The 27,676-nt window shown below is 35.9% G+C and overlaps 1 protein-coding gene across 1 annotated transcript; it reads right to left on the reverse strand.

The window, feature by feature from the left end:
• Positions 1-15,695: 15,695 nt before the first annotated feature.
• Positions 15,696-16,532, reverse strand: LOC143622902 (putative serine/threonine-protein kinase PBL28). Its single transcript, XM_077093917.1, has one exon. It carries the CDS (start codon positions 16,530-16,532, stop codon positions 15,696-15,698), a length of 837 nt encoding a protein of 278 aa, XP_076950032.1.
• Between the last annotated feature and the right edge of the window lie 11,144 nt (positions 16,533-27,676).

Below are 27,676 nucleotides of genomic sequence, written 5' to 3' on the forward strand. Positions count from 1 at the left end.
TTAATTGAAATTCAATTAAGAGAACGAACATTATATCTTCTTATCCTTACGTAATCGATCGAACACTACTTGAAAACGGCTATTCTGTTCAGAAACGAAATGTTCCTGAAAATTATTGCTCCCAGTGGACCATTTGTATCTTAAATCCTAAATCTTACTATTCCTAGAAAACTATCTCTTTTTAGTTTAAAAAAAATTATATTAGGCCCAAATTATAAACTTTATAGCCCAATTATCATCATATATATTTACTTTTTATATACGAGTTATCGAATTTATATTTTATCTAAGGACCAAATTTATATATGGCTTCGGCTCAAACTTTTTTAGTGATTCTCGAGACGGCCCTGCATCCATACATACATATATGTAGGCCCGACTCTTTGGGTGAGCCAAGTAGGCGACCGGTCGGGGCACGTTTTTATCGGGGGCACAATTTTATTTAAAAATACCCGATGTTATATATGTAGAATATCCGAACGTTTATAAGATCACTATTTTTATAATACTCAAACACCCTTTAGACCTATTTTTTTTTAAATCACCTAAGGATTTATAGGCCCACTCAAATTTGAAGAATGCCAAGTACTTTTAATTTATCAATATAAGTTATAAATAAATAAATTAAAAAAAGGTATAAGCGGGATAACAACAAAGTCGACTTCGAACACTAGTAGTCACAATAGCATATACAGAAATGAGTTTTTTTTTGAAATTATCATTACTGAAATCTTATTTACGATCCGCAATGCCCCAACAAAGACTTAACTAGTTGACGGTGATAGCTATCGAGAACGGAACATTAGAGAGTATAATCTGTGAAGAATTGATTCACCGATTTGTTATAAAAAATGTTAGGAGAGCTTCACAAATCCTCAATTAGTTATTAGCCTATTCAGTATGTCATAAACTCATTCTAATACCGTGATTTTGCTAATTGTTATGTTTATTGCTATAACTTTAATCGGCGTAAAAAAAATGTGTTTACATTACTTGGTATGCTAAGGTTGAATGGACATATTTTTTCGGCTCGTCCGGGGCACTGAGTTCTCAGATTTGTCCTTGCATATCAGGGTCGTCCCTACAGTACTAATAGGTAAAGTTAGAGCTTGAGGCCTCCAAAATCTAGGATCTCCGTTAAATAATTTTTTATACCTATATATAATGAATCACATATATAATATAAGTAATTGGAATGGTAAACAATCCCGTATGAAGGCCCAATGGTCATTGCAATATAATTCCCTCCAGCTTAGACCACCGTAGTGGTGGCGTTGTTGCTGCGTTTTGGACGAAAACGCCGGGGGCATCCCCCACCCCCGGCGTTATGAGTTTGAGGTTTTGAGTTGGCATTTTGTATACAATGCTTGAATGGCACAAAGTTTAAGAAAAAAAATCTTTCCTTTTGACAGTTCAACGGTCACATTACCATTTAAAAAAAATTAAAAAACTAAAAAAAATAATTTTTTTATATATAATTATCTTCACCCCAATCAAAACTCACCAAATTTATAAACCTTTCTTTCTTAACTCTATATTTTCTCACACCAAATTCCCTATAAACCCTAAATGGATTCTCCTACTTCTATATATAACCAATTTTTCGGGCCAGGCCAACAAGACGAAGATGACGCGGAGGAAGAGGCGGTTACGAGTGCGATTGTGCTCGCGATAACTTATATGAATTCTATTAGCTCTCCTCCACCCCCGTTTCAAAAATAACATATATCGAACCAGGCCGTATCGAAGCCAACAACCGGTTGATGGCGGATTACTTCAACGACTCGCCGAGATACAAGAACCCGAAGACTTTTAGGCATCGCTTTCGGATGTCTAAAAATTTATTTATGCACATCACCAACGATTTGGAGCGTGAGCTTAATTACTTTAAGCAAAAAACCGGACGGTTGAGGGATGCTATGATTCACAACAATTAAAAAAAAGGTTACGTCGGCCATACACGTGCTTGCCCACGGAAACACGTTCGACATCAACGACGAGTATTTAAAGATGACCGATAAAATAACTCAGGACACCTTGGAGTATTTTTGTTACGATACATTAAACTTTTTTTAAATAATTATATCACTTGTTTACTTTAATTAATTATTTTATAAATTGTATAACATATATTAAAACTATATGGACCACATAATATAAGAGAGCCCAACTGAAACGATTTACAACGTCTTTGCGACGCACATGCCATAGTGCATGGTTTACCCGGCCTGATCTGGAGTGTAGATTGTATGCATTAGGAATGAGCTAATTGTCCAACTGCATGGTGAGGTCAATACACACAAGGTGACCAATGTGACATCTGCCCGATCCGACCCGACCCAGGTACCCGTTTCTCTGACCCGACCTCTTTCTTTTATGATTTAATATTTATTTCTACTTATATTTTACTTTTAATAATATATATTTTCCTTCCCGCCTCTTTCTCTCTCTTTCTTTCCGCCGTCCCATCCCTCTTCTCTCTGTCCGCCTTCTTTTCCCTCTTGTCGCCGTCCCGCCCTTAAGCCTTGTTTCCCTCTTTCTTCTAACTCTTTGCTTGTCCTTTGCTCCTTCCCGCCTAAGGTTGTCTGCGCAGCTCCACGCGCCAGACTCCTTACATGGAAGCCTGCGTGAAGACATCTTGTTCCTGCGATGCGTGAAGGGAACTCTTCTCGCAGCGCGCTAAGAATGCATGTTCTTCCCGCAATGCGCTAAGAATGTATGTTCTTCCCGCGATGCGCTTAGAATTCTTGGTTCTTCACGCAGCACGCTAAGGATGTGATTCTTCCCGCAGTGCGCTAAGGATTGTTGTGCCAGCCTTCGCGCTCGCACACTCAGCCTTCCCGCGCTTAACCCTTGTATCTTCTGTTTATTCCAGCCTGTATGCTTTGTGTTGTCTTATCTTCTGTGCTTGTTGACCTAACCTATCTAATGTCTGAATAGTTACTTTCGGCGCAGCATGCGTACCAACTCCATTGGTTGGTAGAAAAAGTGACTGACATTATCTTTTGAGATCTGCTTTTGCCATGCTTGACCAGTACCTTTATCTGACCTGCCCATGCCTTTTTACTGTTCGCTGTCAGCTTTATCTTGCCCCCTGCAGCTGCCATATCTTTTGTTATCTTTTGTTTTGTCTTGTTCTGTTTGTCTTGGAACCTTTTCTGGATTTATGTCTCCTAGGGTTTTCCTATAAATAATAGTATTATTTTCTTAACACTACACACACAAACACTTATTATCTCTTCCTCCCTTTTTGCTCTCTGCCGTTGTCCTCCTGCCGCCTCCCTCTCTGCCTCCGTCTTCCTCCTTGTTCTTCCTGCTTTTCCGGTAATATATATATATATTATATATAATAATTTACTTATTAAATTATGACTTAAAACAAATCATTAAAAACAATAATCTTTATTTATAGGTTAACTTGTGCTTATTTTAAAGTGGTTCTTGCTGTATCTTTCATCGCATCTTTATCAAGTGAGTAATCTCGTATCTAATCCCTTTTTGTTTTAATGTTTTGGGATGTTCATGTGTTCGTACAAAACTGAGTCTTAAACTGTTTATGAAGTTTTAGTCGCGCAGTATCCCATGTGTTATGGATATTTACTTGGCTGTTATTTGTATGTGTGTATCTTTAACCGCTTTGTTCGGCCTATTCCGAAGTTCTCATGGATCCATTGGTAGACACGGGAGAACCTATCGTTTATGTTTTCTCTTTTGTTTACACTTGCACAGTTTTCTTGTTTTTGTGCTCTATTGGGAGTACGGATTGAACTATGAGCTATGAATCTAAGGCTTGGTCACAATCTGATTTCACCCTTGTTAGATACCAGATTAACATATGTTGCGCGCAGATTTACTGTTATTATCTATGATTGTCTATGATTAACTATGAAGATCTATTAAACTTGATTTCTCACCAACACGCAAGTGTTTGACGTTTATTTTAACACATGTTCAGGTTTGCAGTAGCTATTATGGAGCTTGTGGACACGTAGGACGTTTTCTTTATTTTGGACCTAGATTAAAATGTATCAAGACAAGTTTTTGCTGTTCGAATATTATGCTTTATAATATATTGATTTATGTTGATTCATGATTCTTTATTTTTCCCGCTGCGCGTGCGCGATAAAATGTGTATTAATAAATATTGACACCAATAGTGTCGCGAGTAATGAAACAATATGTGGCGCCCCGATGTATAATCCGCCTTTGGTCGGGGTGTTACAGATTGGTATCAGAGCTCGTTGACTTTAGGATAGGTGGTTAGACGTAACGGCCTAGAATACCTAAGAGTCCCTTCTCGCGCATGAGAGAAATCTCATGATTGCGCGCTTATTGTTAATTACTCGTTATTTATGAATATGCTCGCGCTTGCGCAGTATATGATTTTATGTTTTATTTCGCGATATTTCGATTTTTGCTAAATTTCGATTTTTATTGATTTTTCTTGCATATTCGTTTGTTGGGATTGAAAATCCGAAAAGTCATGGTGATACATGAATAGTTGATTTTCAATTTCCATTTACGAATATGTTCTGAGGTTGGAGACTTGAAAAGTCATGGTGATACATGAATTGTCAACCTCCAACACTCATTTTCTTGTATATTTTATATTGAAGATTGAAAAGTCATGGTGATACATGAATCGTCAATCTCCAATACTCGTTTGCTCGTATATTTTAAATTGGGAATTCGGAAAGTCATGGTGATACATGAATTGTCGATTCTTGATTCGAATTTGTTACCTTTATTAAGTCCGCATTTAGGGTCATTTATTTTACTTTAACTTTTGACAGTAACTGACTCCGTGAAACCAAGCTTTATAAGATTAAAACTTTGCGCTAAAACTAAGATATTAACTAAAATTAAAATTTTTATAGAATGCCTCCGCTATCTCGCCGATTTCAGAGAAGAGAAGCCTCGCGCATGCGTAGACAGCAACGTTCCCAGGAAATGGCCGCCGCAATAGCCCAAGCCTTGAGCCAAAACAATACCAATACCTCCAGTTATAACATTAAATCCTTCAACGCGGGTAACCCTCCAAAATTCACAGGTCTTGAAGGAGCCACCGTGATGCTCCAATGGCTTGAGAAGATTGAAAACACTTTCCTCCACACCCAATGCCCCTCAGACAGACGAACCCTGTATGCTTCCAGTGTCCTGGAATCCAGAGCGCTTACATGGTGGAATGGAGTAGCTCATGCGCGTGGCGCAGAGGCTGCTTCTAGCATGACATGGGAGGAATTCAAGGAAATTCTTACGCGAGAATTCTGCCCTCCCAACGAAGTTAAGCGCCTGGAGGAGGAATTTTGGAATCTTAAGCAATACAGCGGTGAAGCGCGCGAGTACGCGACGCGCTTCCACGAGCTAAGCTTACTGGTCCCTCACCTTGTTACCCCTTCCCGCCGAGCCATAGAGAAATTCCTTGGGGGTCTCCCCATGGAAATTCAAGATTCTGTATGGGCCAGAAACCCAGTAACCCTCTCTGACGCCATCGAGTTGGCCGCTGTGCTCAGCGACAACCATGTCAGAGCAGGAACCCTGTTCCTGCGGGAAACAGAAAAGACCAAACCCACCAAGACTGTCCCTGAACCCGCAGAAACCAAACCTGAACCCTCAAACCATAACCAGAAACGTAGGCGCAGACAAGCTTACGCGCTTACCAACCCGCCCGTTGTCCAGCAACCCGCATACCAACCTCCAGTTTACACGCCTAACCCACTGTCAACCTACCCAGCACCTCCTGTAGTCCACAACTATGCCTTAACCAATCCAGCACTTCCTGCCCCGCCAACTAAGAAACCTTACACAGGAAACCAACCCTTTTGCCCAACCTGTAGACTTCATCACCCACCTCAAGTCCCGTGTCGGCAATGTAACCGATGTGGCCGCGTAGGTCACTCCGTTGAGTACTGTAGAACCCCTCCCGCCAATCCAATTGCGCCAACACCACCAGTCTACCAGCAGAACCCACAACCAACCTACCAAAACCCACGACCCAGGTCGTGCTTTAACTGCGGTGATCCCAGTCATTTCCGGAACGCGTGCCCGAGACTACAAGTTCAGATTACACAAGCGAATCCGGTGAACCAGATTTCAAACCAAGTGACGCGTGGACGAGCTTTTAACATAACCGCGCACCAAGCGCAAGCGAATAATGATGTAGTTAATGGTACATTTTTACTTAACGGATTTTATGCCTCTGTACTTTTTGATACTGGCGCCGATCGAAGTTTTATCTCTCGCGCCTTTGAGCGGAAGCTTGCGCGACCGCGCGATAACTTAAAAGAAGATTTTTCAGTTGAATTGGCTAATGGCGAAACTGTTTTAATAAACTCGGTAATTAAAGATTGCACGCTTAACCTTAACGAAAACGATTTTCTGATTGACCTCATCCCTATGCCTCTTGGAAGCTTTGATGTTATTATTGGTATGGACTGGCTTTCGAAGAATCGCGCCGAAGTTATTTGCGCCAAGAAATTGATTCGCATTCCTCGAGAAAATGGTGATCTTCACATCTACGGCGAAAAACCCTCCAGTGGTCTTAAGCTTATGTCTTGCGCCGAAGCCCAAAGACTCATGCGAAAGAAGTGTATTGCATTTCTAGCCCATGTGGTTAAACCTGCTGAAGAGAAGAAGCTTCGCGATATCCCTGTTGTGCGTGACTTCCCTGAAGTTTTTCCTGATGATCTTCCTGGTATCCCTCCCGCTCGTGAAGTCGAGTTCCGTATTGATCTTGTCCCTGGTGCTTCCCCCGTGGCTAAGTCTCCTTACCGTCTTGCACCCGCTGAGATGCAAGAATTGGCAAGCCAACTTCAAGAGTTGACTGCTAAAGGATTCATTCGCCCTAGCTCTTCGCCCTGGGGTGCTCCGGTGTTGTTCGTTAAAAAGAAAGATGGATCGTTTCGCATGTGTATCGATTACCGCGAGTTGAACAAACTCACCATTAAAAACCGGTATCCCTTACCACGTATTGACGACCTCTTCGATCAACTCCAAGGTGCCTCTTGCTTTTCCAAGATCGATCTCCGCTCTGGCTATCACCAGTTGCGCATCCGCGATGAAGATGTTCCGAAGACTGCTTTTCGAACTCGTTATGGCCATTTTGAATTCTTGGTCATGTCCTTCGGATTGACCAACGCACCCGCCGTTTTCATGGATCTAATGAATCGGGTGTGTAGGCCTTTCTTGGATAAATTCGTGATTGTGTTTATCGATGATGTTCTGGTGTATTCTAAGACCAAGGCCGAGCACGAGCAACATCTCCGATTGGTATTGCAAAAGCTTAAAGCTGAGCAACTCTATGCTAAGCTTTCCAAGTGTGAATTCTGGTCTGATGAAGTACAGTTTCTTGGTCATGTTGTAAACAAGACGGGTATTCATGTCGACCCATCCAAGATTGAAGCAATCAAGAACTGGATTACGCCATCCTCTCCTTCTGAGATCCGTTCCTTTCTGGGCTTAGCTGGTTATTACCGGCGTTTCATTTCGAACTTCTCAAAGATCGCTTTGCCTCTAACAGCTCTAACGCACAAAGGTAAACCGTATATTTGGGGCTCGAAGCAAGAAGAAGCCTTTCTGACGCTCAAGCGTTTGTTGTGTGAAGCTCCTGTTCTTGCGCTACCTGAGGGTAATGATGATTTTGTCGTGTACTGCGATGCCTCCAACCAAGGTCTCGGTTGTGTTCTTATGCAACGAGGCAAGGTTATCGCTTACGCATCGAGGCAACTTAAGGTTCATGAAAAGAATTATACAACTCACGATCTCGAACTTGGTGCAGTTGTTTTTGCCTTGAAGATCTGGAGACACTACCTTTATGGTACTAAGTGTATCCTTTACACCGACCATAAAAGCCTTCAGCATATCTTTGATCAAAAGGAACTTAACATGAGACAACGCCGATGGAACGAACTCATCAGCGATTACGATTGTGAGATCCGGTATCATCCTGGTAAGGCTAATGTGGTAGCCGATGCGCTCAGCCGAAAACCCTGCCAGCTTAACTGTATCTTGCCGCGCACCCAGCTTCACTTCGCGCCGATTCAGAACAACCTTGAATCGCGTATTCATGACGCACAGCGCGCATCCATCAGTAATGGTAACCTTCGCGCCGAGTTAGCGTGTGGCGCGGAAGCGCATTTTGTTTCTAATCTGAGTGGAATTCTCTGCTATCTCAATCGCATCTGGATTCCCTTTGATGAGAATCTTCGCGCTGATATCCTGTGTGAAGCGCACAAATCTCGGTATTCTATTCATCCTGGCGCTGATAAGATGTACAAGGATTTGCGCATTACTTATTGGTGGCCCGGTATGAAGAAGGATATTGCTGTGTTCGTAGCTAAATGCCTGACTTGTTCTAAAGTAAAAGCTGAACACCAACGCCCATCTGGTTTGCTCGAACAACCAGAAATTCCTACGTGGAAATGGGAATGTGTAGCGATGGACTTTATTACCAAGTTACCTTTGACAGCAAGCAAACATGATAGCATTTGGGTAATAGTGGATCGATTGACTAAGTCTGCTCACTTTCTGCCCATTCGTGAAAACTACCGTGTTGAGCAGCTCGCGCAGCTTTATGTCAAGGAAATTGTCTGCCGCCATGGTACTCCTTTGAGCATCATATCCGATCGCGATGGCCGTTTTATATCTCGCTTTTGGAAATCTCTCCAATCTGCGCTAGGAACTCGCTTGGACATAAGTACGGCATATCATCCTCAGACTGACGGTCAGTCTGAGCGAACTATTCAAACTCTTGAGGATATGCTCCGATCTTGTGTTCTTGATTTTGGAGGTAATTGGGATTCACACCTGCCTTTGATCGAGTTCTCTTATAATAACAGCTATCATTCCAGTATCGGTATGGCCCCATTTGAAGCACTTTACGGTCGTAAGTGCCGCTCCCCGATCTGTTGGAGCGAAGTGGGTGAAACTCAAATCACAGGACCCGAACTTGTTCAAGAGACAACCGATAAAATCGCCAAGATCCGTGATCATCTGCTGACTGCCAGAAGCCGACAGAAGAGTTGCGCAGATCGCAGGCGAAAGCCTCTCGAATTTCAAGTTGGTGATCTTGTTCTCCTCAAGGTGTCGCCTTGGAAAGGTGTTGTCCGCTTTGGGAAGAAGGGTAAGCTTGCTCCTCGTTATGTTGGTCCATTCAAGATTCTCGCGCGTGTAGGAAAAGTTGCCTACAGACTTGACCTGCCGCCCGCGCTCAGTAATGTGCATCCAACGTTCCATGTATCCAATCTCAAGAAGTGTTTAGCTGACGAGAACCTTCACATTCCACTTGATGAAGTTCAAGTTGATGAAACTATGCATTTCGTTGAGAAGCCTGTTGAGATTATGGATCGCGAGGTAAAGCAAACCAAGCGCAGTCGTATCCCTATCGTGAAAGTTCGTTGGGAGTCCAAGCGCGGAGCCGAGTTTACATGGGAAAGGGAAGATCAAATGAAGATCAAGTACCCGCACCTGTTCTCTGCGCAACCTACTTCGAGATAAATTTCGGGACGAAATTTCTTAAAGTAGGGGAGACTGTGACATCTGCCCGATCCGACCCGACCCAGGTACCCGTTTCTCTGACCCGACCTCTTTCTTTTATGATTTAATATTTATTTCTACTTATATTTTACTTTTAATAATATATATTTTCCTTCCCGCCTCTTTCTCTCTCTTTCTTTCCGCCGTCCCATCCCTCTTCTCTCTGTCCGCCTTCTTTTCCCTCTTGTCGCCGTCCCGCCCTTAAGCCTTGTTTCCCTCTTTCTTCTAACTCTTTGCTTGTCCTTTGCTCCTTCCCGCCTAAGGTTGTCTGCGCAGCTCCACGCGCCAGACTCCTTACATGGAAGCCTGCGTGAAGACATCTTGTTCCTGCGATGCGTGAAGGGAACTCTTCTCGCAGCGCGCTAAGAATGCATGTTCTTCCCGCAATGCGCTAAGAATGTATGTTCTTCCCGCGATGCGCTTAGAATTCTTGGTTCTTCACGCAGCACGCTAAGGATGTGATTCTTCCCGCAGTGCGCTAAGGATTGTTGTGCCAGCCTTCGCGCTCGCACACTCAGCCTTCCCGCGCTTAACCCTTGTATCTTCTGTTTATTCCAGCCTGTATGCTTTGTGTTGTCTTATCTTCTGTGCTTGTTGACCTAACCTATCTAATGTCTGAATAGTTACTTTCGGCGCAGCATGCGTACCAACTCCATTGGTTGGTAGAAAAAGTGACTGACATTATCTTTTGAGATCTGCTTTTGCCATGCTTGACCAGTACCTTTATCTGACCTGCCCATGCCTTTTTACTGTTCGCTGTCAGCTTTATCTTGCCCCCTGCAGCTGCCATATCTTTTGTTATCTTTTGTTTTGTCTTGTTCTGTTTGTCTTGGAACCTTTTCTGGATTTATGTCTCCTAGGGTTTTCCTATAAATAATAGTATTATTTTCTTAACACTACACACACAAACACTTATTATCTCTTCCTCCCTTTTTGCTCTCTGCCGTTGTCCTCCTGCCGCCTCCCTCTCTGCCTCCGTCTTCCTCCTTGTTCTTCCTGCTTTTCCGGTAATATATATATATATTATATATAATAATTTACTTATTAAATTATGACTTAAAACAAATCATTAAAAACAATAATCTTTATTTATAGGTTAACTTGTGCTTATTTTAAAGTGGTTCTTGCTGTATCTTTCATCGCATCTTTATCAAGTGAGTAATCTCGTATCTAATCCCTTTTTGTTTTAATGTTTTGGGATGTTCATGTGTTCGTACAAAACTGAGTCTTAAACTGTTTATGAAGTTTTAGTCGCGCAGTATCCCATGTGTTATGGATATTTACTTGGCTGTTATTTGTATGTGTGTATCATTAACCGCTTTGTTCGGCCTATTCCGAAGTTCTCATGGATCCATTGGTAGACACGGGAGAACCTATCGTTTATGTTTTCTCTTTTGTTTACACTTGCACAGTTTTCTTGTTTTTGTGCTCTATTGGGAGTACGGATTGAACTATGAGCTATGAATCTAAGGCTTGGTCACAATCTGATTTCACCCTTGTTAGATACCAGATTAACATATGTTGCGCGCAGATTTACTGTTATTATCTATGATTGTCTATGATTAACTATGAAGATCTATTAAACTTGATTTCTCACCAACACGCAAGTGTTTGACGTTTATTTTAACACATGTTCAGGTTTGCAGTAGCTATTATGGAGCTTGTGGACACGTAGGACGTTTTCTTTATTTTGGACCTAGATTAAAATGTATCAAGACAAGTTTTTGCTGTTCGAATATTATGCTTTATAATATATTGATTTATGTTGATTCATGATTCTTTATTTTTCCCGCTGCGCGTGCGCGATAAAATGTGTATTAATAAATATTGACACCAATAGTGTCGCGAGTAATGAAACAATATGTGGCGCCCCGATGTATAATCCGCCTTTGGTCGGGTTGTTACAACCAAAAGCCTTTAAGCGACTGTTTCATACTACCTTTGGATTTGGTCGACATTCTTTGGTGTTCTCGGTTTCAACAATGACATAACCGTCTTAGAACAGTCGCCTGTGTTGGAGAGTTACATCTCTGGGACCGTTTATGCAGCTTCATTTTAGGCTAACGATAACTTCTACGATCATGGGTACTATCTGGGCGATAGGATATATCCTGAGTATGCGATTATCGTGAAAACATTTAGAGACCCGTTGGATGAAAAAAAAACAGCATTTTAAGAAAGTACAAGAGTCTGCGAGAAAGGATACCAAGAGGTGTTTTGGGTTCTTCAACAACGTTGGGATTTTGTTAAAAATCCTTTTCGTCTATGGTCTTTAGAAAGAACGAAAAGTGCTATGTATGTGTGCATAATAATGCATAACATGATCATCGAAGACGAGGGAAAAGCAATATGTCCAACTTTTATACCAGACTCGGATCCACCACGAACTCCAGCAAGTATGGAGCAAAGCCTTGAAAACGCGTATTTCGTGCGGTTAAGAGATATACATAACACACTAAAGGGGGATTTGGTCCAACATCTTTGGATGAATCGGCATTTGCCAGGTGAAATGAAAATTAAAACGAGGGCAACGATGAATACGAAGACGAGATCGATGATGACGACGACGACGAGGGTGAAAACGATGACGACGATGAGTGTGACGATGGAAACGAGTACTTTTTGTTTTAATGTAATATTTATTTAATAAAATATTATTATTATTTGTTTACTTTTAATAAAAAAATAAAAAAAACAAAAAAAAATGTAAAGGTGACTAGGCGCCACGTGACGTAAAATGCGCAAGGGTGGAGCATTACGACTACACTTTTTTTTTTGCAAAATTTGAAAAAGTTGACTATGCGTCACATGAAACAAATGCCCACATGTGAGGCATTATGACTCTACATGGTCTTACTAGTTCTAAACGCAAGTTTGATTCTATCTCAATAATCATTTTTTAATTACTTATTTTATTTTCAGTTTTTAATCTATGTGTTCTAATTTTTTCCCAGTTGTTTCTAATTTTTGTTCCAAGCATATATAACTTGCATCACATATGAATCTAATTCATGTATTAAAATAGATAATCTAAACTTTATAATTTATATATCGAACACGTTGTTTGATAAATTTAAAATAAAATGAAGGGTACATGTGTGTATATATATATATATTGCTTTGATTTGTGTTACACATAAATCAAACTTGCTTTTTGAAACAAAACTGAATATATTGTATTTTTATGTTCGAAACATGGCAATCACTCGATAAAATTTTAAAATAAAATTTTACAAATTTTAGAGTTAATGGCCATTTTCGTCCCTGTGGTTTGTTACTTTCGCCACTTCAGTCCAAAGTTTGAAATTTTGTCAATTTCGTCCTCGTAGTTTTAAATATTAGCCAATTACGTCCCATCCGTCTAACGGCATCCAGCTATGCCGTTAGTTTAAGGGTATTTTTGTCCTTTTCCTTTTTATTTTGAGTTAATGGTCATTTTAGTCACTGTGGTTTGATATTTTTGCCACTTCAGTCCAAAGTTTGAAAATTTGTCAATTTAATATTTAGTTTAATTCAAATTTTTATTTTATTTTTTTTGTCTATAACCCTAAAGAGCATAATCCAAGCCCATAACCATCGAGCATCAACCAAAACAACAACATGTATGTATTTAATCTGTCGACAACATTAATTATACCCCCTCCCATCGTATTTAGTGTCTAGACGGTTCCTAAACTCTTTCCCATGGTGGAATTCAGTGGTAAAATGGTCAAAGCAATTTCCTGAAACCAAATTGTACGAAAAAAAACTAAAAATCATTTCTTTGATTAATGCATAATAGTTAGGGTTCAGAGATTTAAAATATCGTAACGAAAATGGTGGTCGAAATCAAGTATTATACATTAATCAAAGAAACGATTTTTAGTTTTTTATGTACAATTCGGTTTCAGGGAATGACATTGACCACTGAATTCCACCATTGGGGGGGGGGGATTTAGGAAATGTCTAGAAACTAAATACGAGGGGGTATGATTAATGGTGTCAACAGAGTAAATGCATACATGTATTGGAGTTGCTCGATGGTTTTGGGATTGAATTATGCTCTTCGGGGTTATAGACAAAAATAATAATTATTATTATTATAATAAAACTGAATTAAACTAAACATTAAATTGACAAATTTTCAAACTTTGGACTGAAGTGACAAAAATATCAAACCACAGGGACTAAAATGACCAATAACTCAAAATAAAAGGAAGAAAGACAAAAATACCCTTAAACTAACGGCATAGCTGGATGCCGTTAGACGGATGTGACGTAATTGGCTAATATTTAAAACTATGAGGACGAAACTGACAAAATTTCAAACTTTTGACCGAAGTGGCGAAAATAGCAAACCACAAGGACGAAAATGGCCATTAACTCTAAATTTTATAATCTTATCTCTAACTCTTGATAAGAGCCCCAAACTTTTCCGCCACTTTAGGCCTTAAAAATGGTTGGGCTAGCCCTTGTACATATATACATATATATTCATACCTGCATACGTATATACAAACAAACATTAGATGCAATTTTTCACACACACACACATGGTACATTGGTACATGCACATGCATGCATACACATAGGTGCAATCTCACAAACACGTGTGCTCGCGCGTGCGTGCACACACACATATATATATATATGATACATGCACATGCATGCATGCATACATACGTACGTACATGCTTACACATATAAATGTATGCATACATGCATACACACGTACATGCTTACAAGCATACGTACATGTGTACGTATGTACATTAACTCTAAATTTCAAACTTTTGACCGAAGTGGCGAAAGTAGCAAACCACAAGGACAAAAATGGCCATTAACTCTAAATTTTATAATCTTATCTCTGACTCTTGATAAGAGCCCCAAACTTTTCCGCCACTTTAGGCCTTAAAAATGGTTGGGCCAGCCCTTATACATATATACATATATATTCATACCTACATACGTATATACAAACAAACATTAGATGCAATTTTTCACACACACACACACACACATGGTACATTGGTACATGCACATGCATGCATACACATAGGTGCAATCTCACAAACACGTGTGCTCGCGCGTGCGTGCACACACACACACACACATATATATATGATACATGCACATGCATGCATGCATACATACGTACGTACATGCTTACACATATAAATGTATGCATACATGCATACACACGTACATGCTTACAAGCATACTTACATGCGTACGTATGTACATTAACTCTAAATTTCAAACTTTTGACCGAAGTGGCGAAAGTAGCAAACCACAAGGACGAAAATGGCTATTAACTCTAAATTTTATAATGTTACCTCTAACTCTTGATAAGAGCCCCAAACTTTTCCGCCACTTTAGGCCTTAAAAATGGTTGGGCCAGCCCTTATACATATATATTCATACCTACATACGTATATACAAACAAACATTAGATGCAATTTTTCACACACACACACATGGTACATTGGTACATGCACATGCATGCATACACATAGGTGCAATCTCACAAACACGCGTGCACACACACATATATGTATATGATACATGCACATGCATGCATAAATACATACGTATGTACATGCTTACACATATAAATGTATGCATACATGCATACACACGTACATGCTTACAAGCATACTTACATGCGTACGTATGTACATGCATGCCCACCTACATATATATACGCATACATATGCATATTCGTATGTGTATACATACATACACACATACACACAAGTAATATACATCTTTTGTAATCATTTTATTCCAAAATAAGAGGTGAAAGTTCTATTTATATACATAAAATTAAATTTTTTTAATTAGTTACCCTCTTGTAGTAGATTAACTACTATTTGCCACAATCAGTGTAATTAATCATAATGGAATTTGCGCTGTACCTTCAAGTGGTTGGATGATATGTCTTCAACTGCAACCGTTGGATTTTCCTTTATGATTATTGTTCAAAAAGCAAGAATTAATTAAAGTAACAAAAACTATAATAGTTATAACTATGATAAAAAAAGATGCAAAGAAGAAAATAGAAATCGATCAAAGGATGGATATATGGTCTTACATGTTTGTATTGAAGTTCCAATGCACTCTCAAGTTTTAAAAGAACTTGATTCATATCTGGACGCTGTCCCCGCTCTTCTTTCAAACAACTATATGCTGTTTTTGAAAAGTTTTTTAACGATTGCAAGTTCATTTGTTTTCGAAGATCGGGTCAAATCATCTAGGTTTTTCTCTTCATAATGTAATCTTGCTAATCGAGCAAAATACCAATTATCATTGTTTTGAATAGATGCTTCTCTCCCAAACAATACTTCAAACAACAAGACACCGAAGGAGAAAACGTCTGACTTATTAGTCAAACCTCTGGTGTATTCATATGCTGGATCCATATATTGTAATGAACCATTATATTTACTAGTAACGCAAAGATAGTGTTTTTTAGCTCTGACAGCAAACGTGAAACCATGTAACTTAGGTTCCCAGTTGTGATCTAGTAAAATCTTGGAGCTCTTAATGTTACCATGTATAACATAATAATTTTCCTCAGCATCATAATGAAGGTAACTCAGTGCACGTGCAACCCCAACACATATATGCAATCTTTGCATCCATGTGAGGGCTGGGCTCCTTAGATGTTTGTCGAGACTCTCGTTGGCTTCATGCTTGTTTATGATGATGATTCCCATATCTTCCGTCCTCGCAATCATAAAAACAGAAATGACATTTTTGTGCTTGAGATTTCTACCATATATCAGCTCGTTGATAACGAGGTTTATTTGGGGACATTTCCGTGCAACAATATTAATCAAGCTCCCTGATTGCAAGAGTCGTCCTATGTAGACATTATAGGACGTACCTTGTGAAAGGAGATTTTCATCAGCGAAGTTGTTGGTGGCTGATATTATCTCTTTTAATGGGGTAGTTGAGAAACTAAAATAATCATCAAAGGACATGATGGCAGTTTTGCTTGTGAAAGATGAAGACATGATCGATATTGTGGTGATAAAAAAGGCTAGCTAGTAGTGAGTGAATCTAATTTGGGGGAGTAAGAAAGGGGTACAGGCTAGGAAAGAATGTCTAGCTAAGGGGGAATGAGTGCCCTCGCATGCTAGCCATGTCAACAAAATAGTACAAAGTGGAGAACCCAATCGGGAGGAAAAAAATGTAAAGAAAATGACAAGATTTTGAGGAAAAGGGAACTGGGAGAGCGAGAACACCACCACTCCCCAGCAGCACCGAACAAAATTTACTCCTGAACAAAAGTCCACAAAGTGCACTCCGTAAGGAAGGAAGAAAATGACTGGTAAGTGATGCTCAAGCTTTACGGAGACTTAAGCGAACACATAAAATTTGGGCATTTTCCCTAAATATCATTGTTATGAATTACAGAATGCAGTATAAACACTATAAATGGGCTAAACTGTATATTAGGTGAAGTATCACTTACTAGCCTTCTCAATAGAAATGAGTACATTTGGGTAGTATTTTGTTTTCTTAAATAGGAAATAGAAATTACTAACCTTGAGATTACAACTGAGAATGTGAGATGAGGATGCATAATATTTTACATTTTTACACTTGTCCTTTTTCATAGTATTTTTAATGTAATTAAGTTTTTTTTTAGTTAGTTTTATATTAACTTAATCTACCTTCACACAGGACTAAGCAGTAGAATTTGAATGATGTAAAAAATTGTTAACATCTAATGCAAACAAATGATAAATTACAAGTTGGGTTATTCAAATATTTAATGTCATTTCATAAAATAGTTATAAACAACTATTAATACACTTTTAAATCATTTCAAGAGACCGACTTGGTTTTTATTCGTTCTCCCCGGTCTATTTTTATATATTCTAGGATGGAGTTATAAAAAATTAATAAATGATACGCGCTTCTTAGTATTCAATTATTCATATGCTAAAAATGCATAGAATTATAAACGAGCGTGACAATATTGCCATGACAAAGTGCTTGTGAACTTTCCCGCTCGAAAACGTGAGAACAAGGAATTAAGCATACATATATATTAATTTGAATGCGATACAAATGACGTTTATGAAGTCATCTATATTTCTCAGTCCCACTAATTTTTGCTATCTTTTATGCATTAGCTACAATTACTTTATGTGATTCTCACAATTCTAAAATGTGACGTGGATCAATTTAGAACAATGGTGCAAGAACACAAAAAATTAAAGCAAAATTTATAGTCATTCATAATTTGTTTCAATGTAAATAATTTAAAAAATGAAAGAAAATACTATAATTGTAATATTTATTGACTAGAAAATCCAGTTCCACCCAACGAGCAATAGAAGTTGAAATCTTAAGAGCAATGTGACACTCTCCTAACACATGATCCAAGTATTCCGTCGCTTTCAATCACAAGGAGCATAAAATAGATGAAATAGCTAAACATTGTAAAACATTAATAAATGTTAGTTAAACAAAATTTATGAGCTTAATCTATAAAACTTGTATGCAATAAATTTTAATTAGCAAACAAATTAAAACCTGTATTGTTGATGTGCTAAAAGCGGTTCACGAAAACTTAACATAACCTAGACATCCTAGTTAAACCTAGACTCTCCTAATGCTAAGACACTAGACAAGAAAGTGTGCCTTCAACTATAGTAAAGCCTAATAAAGTCCGAGATATCGAAACCCACAGGATACTAGCGATACTTAAACTAGACTATGATTGAAAACTAAGTAACTAATTGGTTTAAATGATTTTAGGAAATTTGGTTGTCTTAAACTACAGTTAACTAATTAAGAAAGCTTAAACTAACTGATTTCAACACGATTACCTAGACAAACTCAAGGATGGGAGAACTACTAGTGCACTACTAGGTTTAGAATCCTACTTGTAACTCTTGGATTTCTCTCGGCGATGGAAAATATGGAGCCGGGATCTTAGAATACGACACCGTTAGACAACCTAGTTTATCTCTAATCATTCTCCGTGTGTGACCTAAAAGGAAACCCTAAGGGGTGTGTGAGTTTACCAATCGGTCGGATTACCTGTCAGTCTCTCCAACAACACTAAATTACCTTAAAAGACAGATTATTTGTTAGTCTCATTATCTCAATGCACCTAAACGCAAAGTGTAACCTAAGAATAATCGATAAAACACACAATTACAGTAAAACTAGGGAAATCTAGGAAACCTCCTATTAGAGCGTTTAAACCTAAACACATAGCCTCACAAACAACCCGACTATCTACAAGCTATAGCTATCTAGATAGGGAGAATATAAAGCTATAAAAATGACCAACCAATGTTTCTATGAGTTGCTATGTCTAGCAAAACCGTAAGCGACCTAAACAACAATCTATAACTGAAAGAAATTTAATAAGACATATGCGGAACAAAGATCAATAATAAATCAAAACAAAATATGCATACGCATCAAATCGATTGTAAAAAGATTCTTTACTCTAGTATTAATCCAACAATAAAAACCATCCAAAATTCACAAAGTAATCATAAAAAACGTAGGTAGTTTAATTATTTAGCTATTCATACTTAAGAACAAAACAAAATAAATTGGTTCAATAATTGAATTCATAATAAAATCACTAAAATAGAACCCGAAAAATAATGTTTGAATGAGTGGTTGTGTAGGTCTCCCATGCCTTACAAGTTGTTTAGCCCGATTTCTTCTCTATACGTGCTTGCTTCTTCTTCGATGTTTATGTTATGCGATGAACTTGCCGCCTATAAAATTTTCTTTGGAGTTTTGGAGTTTCCACATCACCACCTGTCACGGCCCCTAACCCTACCCCGGGAAGGAAACCATGAACACAAGCGGTGGTATCGGTTTTTATTATAGTGTTTGTAGCATAATAATTGACCAGTCTCGTAATTATGAAAAATTATCAGAGTGTAAAAACACCATGATTTTTATTAAAAAAACAGGATAAAACCCGGATTTATATAAACATAAGTTTCATAGGGATAGACCCTAATTTACAAAACATATTTCTTTATTCTGGTGACGAGCCACTTATTTTAACTAAAAGGCCTGCATGCAACATTCTTGTGTCTTTAACAAGTCACCTAAAACATATTTAAAAATATTTGGCCAGCGGAAAATTAATAATTATGAGTGCATTCATTTGTAAATGACACATTTTTACAATTACAACATTAAGATGTTTTTACACATGTCTGCTTACAATTTACCGAAAGGTACTTATCACTTAATTGTATGTGTAACTGTGGTCATATTACTTATTGCTACATTTGTCCAATAAGTAACGTGCAATAACCAATTAAGGTGAGCCTTGTATACAAAACCCCACAATACCAGTAGTAAAATCAAGTCTACAAAGACTTAACTGTAATGTAATAAGTTTAAAAATCTCAATGACAAGATTGAAAAACCAGTTGTCTCACACAAATATGAGTTTTACAAACAACTTGAATGCTTCACCTTATATGTTTATTGTTTACGAGTTCCCTGGTAATTACGCACTTAGATTAACACAATGTAGTAAGTACTAGTATAAACTGAAAAGCTTTAACGACAATCACGAGATGAAAACTTTTACACTATGGCGCAAAGTTTAACCTTGTTCAGTCAGAGATTTGGATTTGTGTACTAAAGTTTCTTTCGATTGGATTTGTGTACTAAACTTTTACACTATGGCGCAAAGGTACTTATCACTTAATTGTATTTGTAACTGTGGTCATATTACTTATTGCTACATTTGTCCAATAAGTAACGTGCAATAACCAATTAAGGTGAGCCTTGTATACAAAACCCCACAATACCAGTAGTAAAATCAAGTCTACAAAGACTTAACTGTAATGTAATAAGTTTAAAAATCTCAATGACAAGATTGAAAAACCAGTTGTCTCACACAAATATGAGTTTTACAAACAACTTGAATGCTTCACCTTATATGTTTATTGTTTACGAGTTCCCTGGTAATTAAGCACTTAGATTAACACAATGTAGTAAGTACTAGTATAAACTGAAAAGCTTTAACGACAATCACGAGATGAAAACTTTTACTCTATGGCGCAAAGTCTAACCTTGTTCAGTCAGAGATTTGGATTTGTGTACTAAAGTTTCTTTCGATCGGATTAGGGTATCGTTACGGCTACTCGAGGCATAATATCATCAATTATACTATAAAAGAACGTAAGAGAAAGTGCGAGAAGTGTGTGAGGAATGCAAGCCGTTAGATCCACCTTTTATAGCTAATTTTTGGGTTAGTCGCACTACGCGATGGACAAATACATAGCTCGTCACTATACTCGTTAAGACCACCGAATGTGTCTTGTCATACAAGATATTATCATGTGTGAGGAATGCATGCTGTTAGCTCCCCCTTTTATAGCTAATTTTTGGGTTGGCCGCGCTACGTGATGGAGAAATACATAGCTCATCGCTATACTCTCTAGGACCACTGAATTTTTAGTGATGTGAGACAAACCATTTTACTATTCTTCAATGTAAGATAACCCACTTTTCATAGTTCATATTTGTGGATTGCTATACTGCCTCCCATTTAATTAGGCTGTGCTCCCCCCTTAAGTCGTAGGGTTCTCCTTCTCTTTTATTCCGATCACAATTAGTAGGTTAATAGGCTTTATTTTTCACCATTTGATTGGTCCGGTCCAAGAGTTGGGTCCAGCCCATATTAAATATAATTATTAGACAATAATTTTTAACTAGAATTGATTTGAGATCATCACGCGTTTAAATGCGTACCAATAATTATAACTACATTAGTTAAATCTTCGGTTAATATTATTTTGAGTTGTTTCCATTGTCTATGGGCCCAGATATATGTCCTTTTAATTTCCAAGCTTCGGGCCCAGATATATGTCTTTTTAATTTCCAAGCTTCGATGACTAACTTTGAAGGACTAGAATTATATGAATTCATCATTGTTTTAAATATCATGGTAATCAAAACAAATGTCCAAACTAGTAAATCATTAACTAGAATTTGTTACATAATATTACCAAATTATATAACTTAACTTGAAAAGGTTGATAATAATTATCTATTCGAATATTCTCTCATTGTCTCAAGTTCTCCATTTTAACTTGTTATTATCTTTTGAAACCTTTAAAATCAAATTTGAACCACTTGGAGAGTAATATTTATCAAAAACAACTCAAAAACAAAGAAAAATTGTAGAAAATACTAATATAAAATATGTATAATTTAACTCACGCCAATTTAATTTAATTATATACCATTTAATTTAAAACATGCTAATAATAATAAAAGGTTTATTTCAATTAAACCTTTTAAATTTAAGCACACTATAAAAATTTAGAACAACAATTACATGGAATCGACCATTGAATTATTAAGCAAATATAAATTCGTACGGTTTCCAATATTTAATCCTTTGTCATCTTCTTCGATAACATGTCTGATGACATAAAATCGTGGTGTCATCTTACGCTAGATTTAAAGAATTCATACGCTAGATTTAAAGAGTTCATGTGTAAAACAACATAACACCAGGCAAATTACCAAAATTTAAAAGTTTGATCGCATGGTCTTTTGAATTTGCAAAGAACAACGAGGAAGAAAGAGGCGAGTGTGTGGTTAGATTTGTTGCTAGGCGGGTATGGTTGGATCTTTCTAAGGTGTACGTTTATAAAAAAACCATTCTCATCTAAACCGGTTTGAAAACCAACCCAAAACCATTTGCAAAAACTTGTTTTAGGGGTGCGTCGGATTGCTTATTTTACCCAACTTATGACATAAGTTTTTCAAAAAGTTATAAGGTGTTTTAATAAATTAAAAGTTAGTGAGGAGAATATGTCAATAAGTTACACTTTTGTAACTTATGACTTATTTAGGACTTAATGACAATAAGTTAAGTTATAATGAGTGAAATAAGGAATCCCAAACACCCCCTTAGTTTGATTTCAACCCAACATGATCCACCGGTTTATAACTGGATTAAGTTTATAGTCATTGAAGCTAGCTTGGAACCGTTGAGATACGGTTCCTATAGGTCCATAACTCCATATTATTTCTTTTAAAAAACGATTTAAGTCTGAACTAGTTTGAAATAAAACGATTTTGACTTATATTGACCAAACGAAACCAACCCGTTTGGCTCAAAATACGGTTTAAACACCTCTTGTTTTGTTTTCCTTTTTCTTTTATAATTCCTTTTCCATATTTTTTGAATAGCGGTAGATTATAAAAAAGGGGAACCGACAAATGCCTAGTAACCTTAACAACATTTCATTTGATTTAAAATGGAAACTTCATGCATCAAAGACGGCCCTTTGAATGAACATATAATACAAAAAAAATCATAAACGAATAAAAATAAATACACTTATTAATAAACACAAATGAATAAATATAAAACATTAAAAAATGATGCATTCAAAACTGAATATAAACGAACATAACTTAACATAAATTGATCAAAATAGGTTTAGGTATATATTACAAACTTTTTTTAAATACTTTAAATAAAAAGATATATTCAAAATATTATAAATAAAAAAGAAAAACACTATAATACAAGCTAGTGAACTGTAGATGCTCGATATTGTAGTAAAAATAATTTTGCAAATTAGTAAGCGTGAATGATGAATATTTCAAGTCAATGTATCTAGTGGAAAGTCAACTAAACGACGTTAATTGAAAAGGAAATTAGGTTTAAAATCGAAAACTATTCGAGTGAAAAGGATCCACACATGAAAACAATTGTATCTTGTCACGTTATTATATAAGAAAATAACTAATATAATAAGATGTTATAGTATACATGCACCTAGACTCTATGCTAATATAAAGATGTTATATACATGCATCTAGACTATGTTAGAAATTCTACATCTATCTATTTTAATAATGTAAAATAACTAATTAAAAACACAAGTCATTTGAGAATTCATTTTTAGCCAAAATTTCTCGCTTTTCAAAACATATAAATCCATAATTTAATTAGATAACCAATTATCTAAATTATAGAGATTAAAAAAATATGGGTATTTATGTCAGTATAATAAAAATATTTATATCTCTAATGAAATAATATCTCTCTTTTATATTAAATCAATTTATAAACACTTTTTAGTGCAGGGGATGGATGTGGTAAAAATTAATGAACGATATTTATAGGTATACGAAGATAAAATCAAGATGAAATTATGATCAATGAATTACAATTTATTCTCACGTATTCATTCAACCTCAATGGATCCATGAAGTTCATTCAAATCGTAATACCAAAAGTGTATATTGGTCTTGCTAATTTTATATATGATGTTGTATTTTTATGTCATTTATAATGAAACATCTTATCATCTTTGGTTAGAATTCACTATTTTTCCGTGAATATGAAGAAATTGTGTGAGAATGCACCACATATTCATTTGAATATTCCATTAGAAAATATAACTTGAACTTATTAAACTACTTAATTTGATAAAATATTATTTTTCCGTGAATATGAAGAAATTGTGTGAGAATGCACCACGTATTCATTTGAATATTCCATTAGAAAATATAACTTGAACTTATTAAACTACTTAATTTGATAAAATATAGGTTTTTTTTATTTAATCATTTATTTTCTATAGTTTAATTGTATTTATTTTGAACTTCTTGTGCATCACACGGGTTCTAAAACTAGTATTTAATAAAAAAAATAATAATTGGGGACACATCTATAATATATATAAACGAAAACATAAAAAATCCTACGTGTCACGATGTGGTCGCTTCCCCTTTTTTGGAGTCACCAGATTTGCTTGATTTTTAAATGGAGGCTTCTCATGCATTTGACCCGAATTAATGGGTATGGGTCTTACCAAACCCAGATATTCCTTAAACGGGTTATAACATCTCATTAAATTAAAAATTATTCTCACCAAATTATTGATGTAAAAATCCTATAAAATAGGATATACTAAAAATTAACATCTTATTTATTTTAAAAAAGATATATATATTTTTTAAATTAAAAAACCAATTTTATAGTAAAAAAATAAACGGGTCTTGGGTCTCATCAAACCATAAGTATATTATTAACTTTCATAAATATAATTTATTATTAATTATAATTAAAAAACCAATTTTATAGTAAAAAAAAGATGTATATATTATTTAAATTAAAAAACCAATTTTATAGTAAAAAAATAAACGGGTCTTAGGTCTCATCAAACCATAAGTATATTATTAACTTTCATAAATATTATTTATTATTAATTATAATTAAAAAACCAAATTTATAGTAAAAACAATAAACGGGTCTTAGGTCTCATCAAAACCATATAGCTTTTAAACCGGGTTATAACATTTCATTTATTTGTAAAACAATTTACTATCAAACCATAAGTATATTATTAACTTTCATACAATAAAAAAATAAATTCAAAAAATAAATAAATATTAGAACAAACATTATAAAACAACCACCGTAATACGGAGGATAAAAACTAGTATTCCAATAAAATAAAATAATTAGGGACACATGTCACTTGAAAATTAATTCCTAACCTAAATTTCTCGCCCAAACTAATTTTTTATTTTTACTAAAAACATATTTATATCAGTGTAATCAAAACATATTAATTTATTATTTAATCAAATAATTAATTACCTAAATTATAGAGATCAAAATATGCATTATTTATGTCAATATAATCAATTATTTATATTTTTAATGAAATCGGATCTACATATTTTTTATTAAATCAATTTGTATAAACATTTTAGAGTAGAAGATGAATGTGGTAAAACTCAATAAACAATATTTATAGGTACAACATGATAAATACAAGAATAAATTATGAATGAATAACAATTCTATTTTCACATATTTATTTAACCTCCATGGACCCATGGAGTCTTCATCAATCTCTTTTGAAATTGTAATACAAAATCATGTTTTGTTCATGCTATTTTTATATATGATGTTCTCTTTTTTATGTCATTCTTATATACAGGTGTCTTTTTATTATTGAACTAATTTTTATTTTCCCGCCCAACCTAATTTTTCCTTCTTATATACAGCGGATCTCAAGATCCAAAATCTTTGACCCGTTTCACTACCTATGGTTATTAACAATTGTTTGTAGCTTTCATTTTTTCATTCTTAGAGTTCTTCACAACAATTGATTCCGCAGGTAAATGATTGAAAAATATCTATAATAAACGATGAATGTGTTATTTAAACTGGTAGCATATTTAAGATAATAACATATATATCATTGTGGAAATAACCATCAATTATGCTTTTGCTAGTGAAGCACTTAAGCATCTATTGGTAATCTCTAGGTGACGCTTCTGCCGCTAAGTAATTAATGATATTGACCCTGCGAACCTATGTATAGGGGTTATCGTAAACCGGGTAAGGCCCACAGGACCTGCAAGATCGGCAAGACCCAAACATATCAGACCCGGTTATATTGCAATAGGGTCAGTTCTTGGGTCCAGAGATTACTGTTAACCGGGTCCCATCTGGGTTGGACATTGTGGGTAAAACTTGTTTGCTCATTTAGGGGTGAGCATAAACTGGGTATGACCCGTAAAACCTGAACTGCATTGAACTGCATTGCACACTAACCTAATCATGTGGATTGTGGAGGATGTACATTTTTACAATAATCACCATGAGAAAACGTCAACAATATTACAAAGTAATTACAATAGCTGAGGATCCATATAATATACTCGTCAGGTGAATTGGAAATAAAAATCTGTTGATGCATGTACCCCGCAAATGTTGTGGACAAAGTCTTCTGTTTTCAAGATAATAGTTAAAAAAACCTTTGATATTAAACAGACACAAAAAATTAATAGCTAAAATTCCATACAATATACTAGTCACATGAGATGACAATAAAATAATAAAAAAAATCTATTGATGTACTCGCAAATTTAGTCAAGATATACTTGAGAAACCTTTGATTTTTTTTACCAAGTCTTCTGTGTTGACTAGTGACTTGGAAATTATATCTGATCTCTATTTTGGCATTGTTGGTATTTTGTAACGAACCCATCTATTCAATGTTCTAAAGATGGCGACCTTCATTTGAGCTGGCAATACTTAGTATTTTCACGCGTGACAAAAATCACATCACTATTTTATGGGTTAGGTGTTGACTTATGAAGTTTGGTCGTTGTTTAATACATTACGCTGGCGGCAGGAACTCAAGGACATAACTTGGGCTAGATCTGGAGTTACGATAAGTCGATAACTAATGGACATGGCATATCAGATCATGTGATAAACTAAATGTCAGCTTAAATATCATCATTTCAGACTTTTAATTCTTTTTTTTTTTTTACAATTTTAAGAGTTCTGATTTATTTATTTTTTTCTATTTGAGTAAAATACAGAGTGTACTAATTATGAAGTAAATTTCATAATTATATAGTCAAGTTAAATAATTCAGAATTTGTCTCGATCCATCAGATCTACCCTACAAAAGAGTGGCTGGTGTAATAGTCTCGGCATTTAAGATACAAAAAAATTTCTGAAAGACTAGTCTCTTTGCTATTATTTCCGATTCGGTGTTTTAAGTAATGACATTGTATTGTGTACATGAAAACGTTGTGAGAAATTGTCACAACACGATGAACAAGCATAAAACTGGTTTGTGGCTAACCAATTATAGCTGGATACGGAAACCCGGATTAGCACTTATATCTAGTGCTAGCGAGTTTAAGGAGAGGGGATTATGGTTAGAAAAGCACTTTATGCATCATGGTTACAAGTTACAACATGTACAAGGTTTTCATAATTCTTACAATTTGATGTGTATTGAACTATTGTCTGTATATCGACGCTTTCATTACAAATTTAATATAATGTTAAAATTAGAATATTGAACTAGTTATCTCTCTTTAGTTTCTTTCATTCTCATTAAGATTTTTTTTAGAATGGCAACTCATATACTTTGTAACTCTATCCCTAATTTATATTATTTTTTTAATAATTATGAGATTCAAATTCACATAATATTAAGAAAATGCCTTATATAACACACTTTGATGCTTATAGACGAAAGGTCTTTGTGTTCTTTTTATTCATTTGTCACAATAACATTATATAACGAATACACCGATCAACCTGCATCACAAGAAAATAAATCAATTTGTTGCTGGAAAAACTATA

The sequence above is a fragment of the Bidens hawaiensis genome, unplaced genomic scaffold (assembly GCF_021521415.1).
Source record: "Bidens hawaiensis isolate Kalapana, Puna unplaced genomic scaffold, B.hawaiensis_p1.1 tig00003244_1, whole genome shotgun sequence".
Taxonomy (NCBI): domain Eukaryota; kingdom Viridiplantae; phylum Streptophyta; class Magnoliopsida; order Asterales; family Asteraceae; genus Bidens; species Bidens hawaiensis.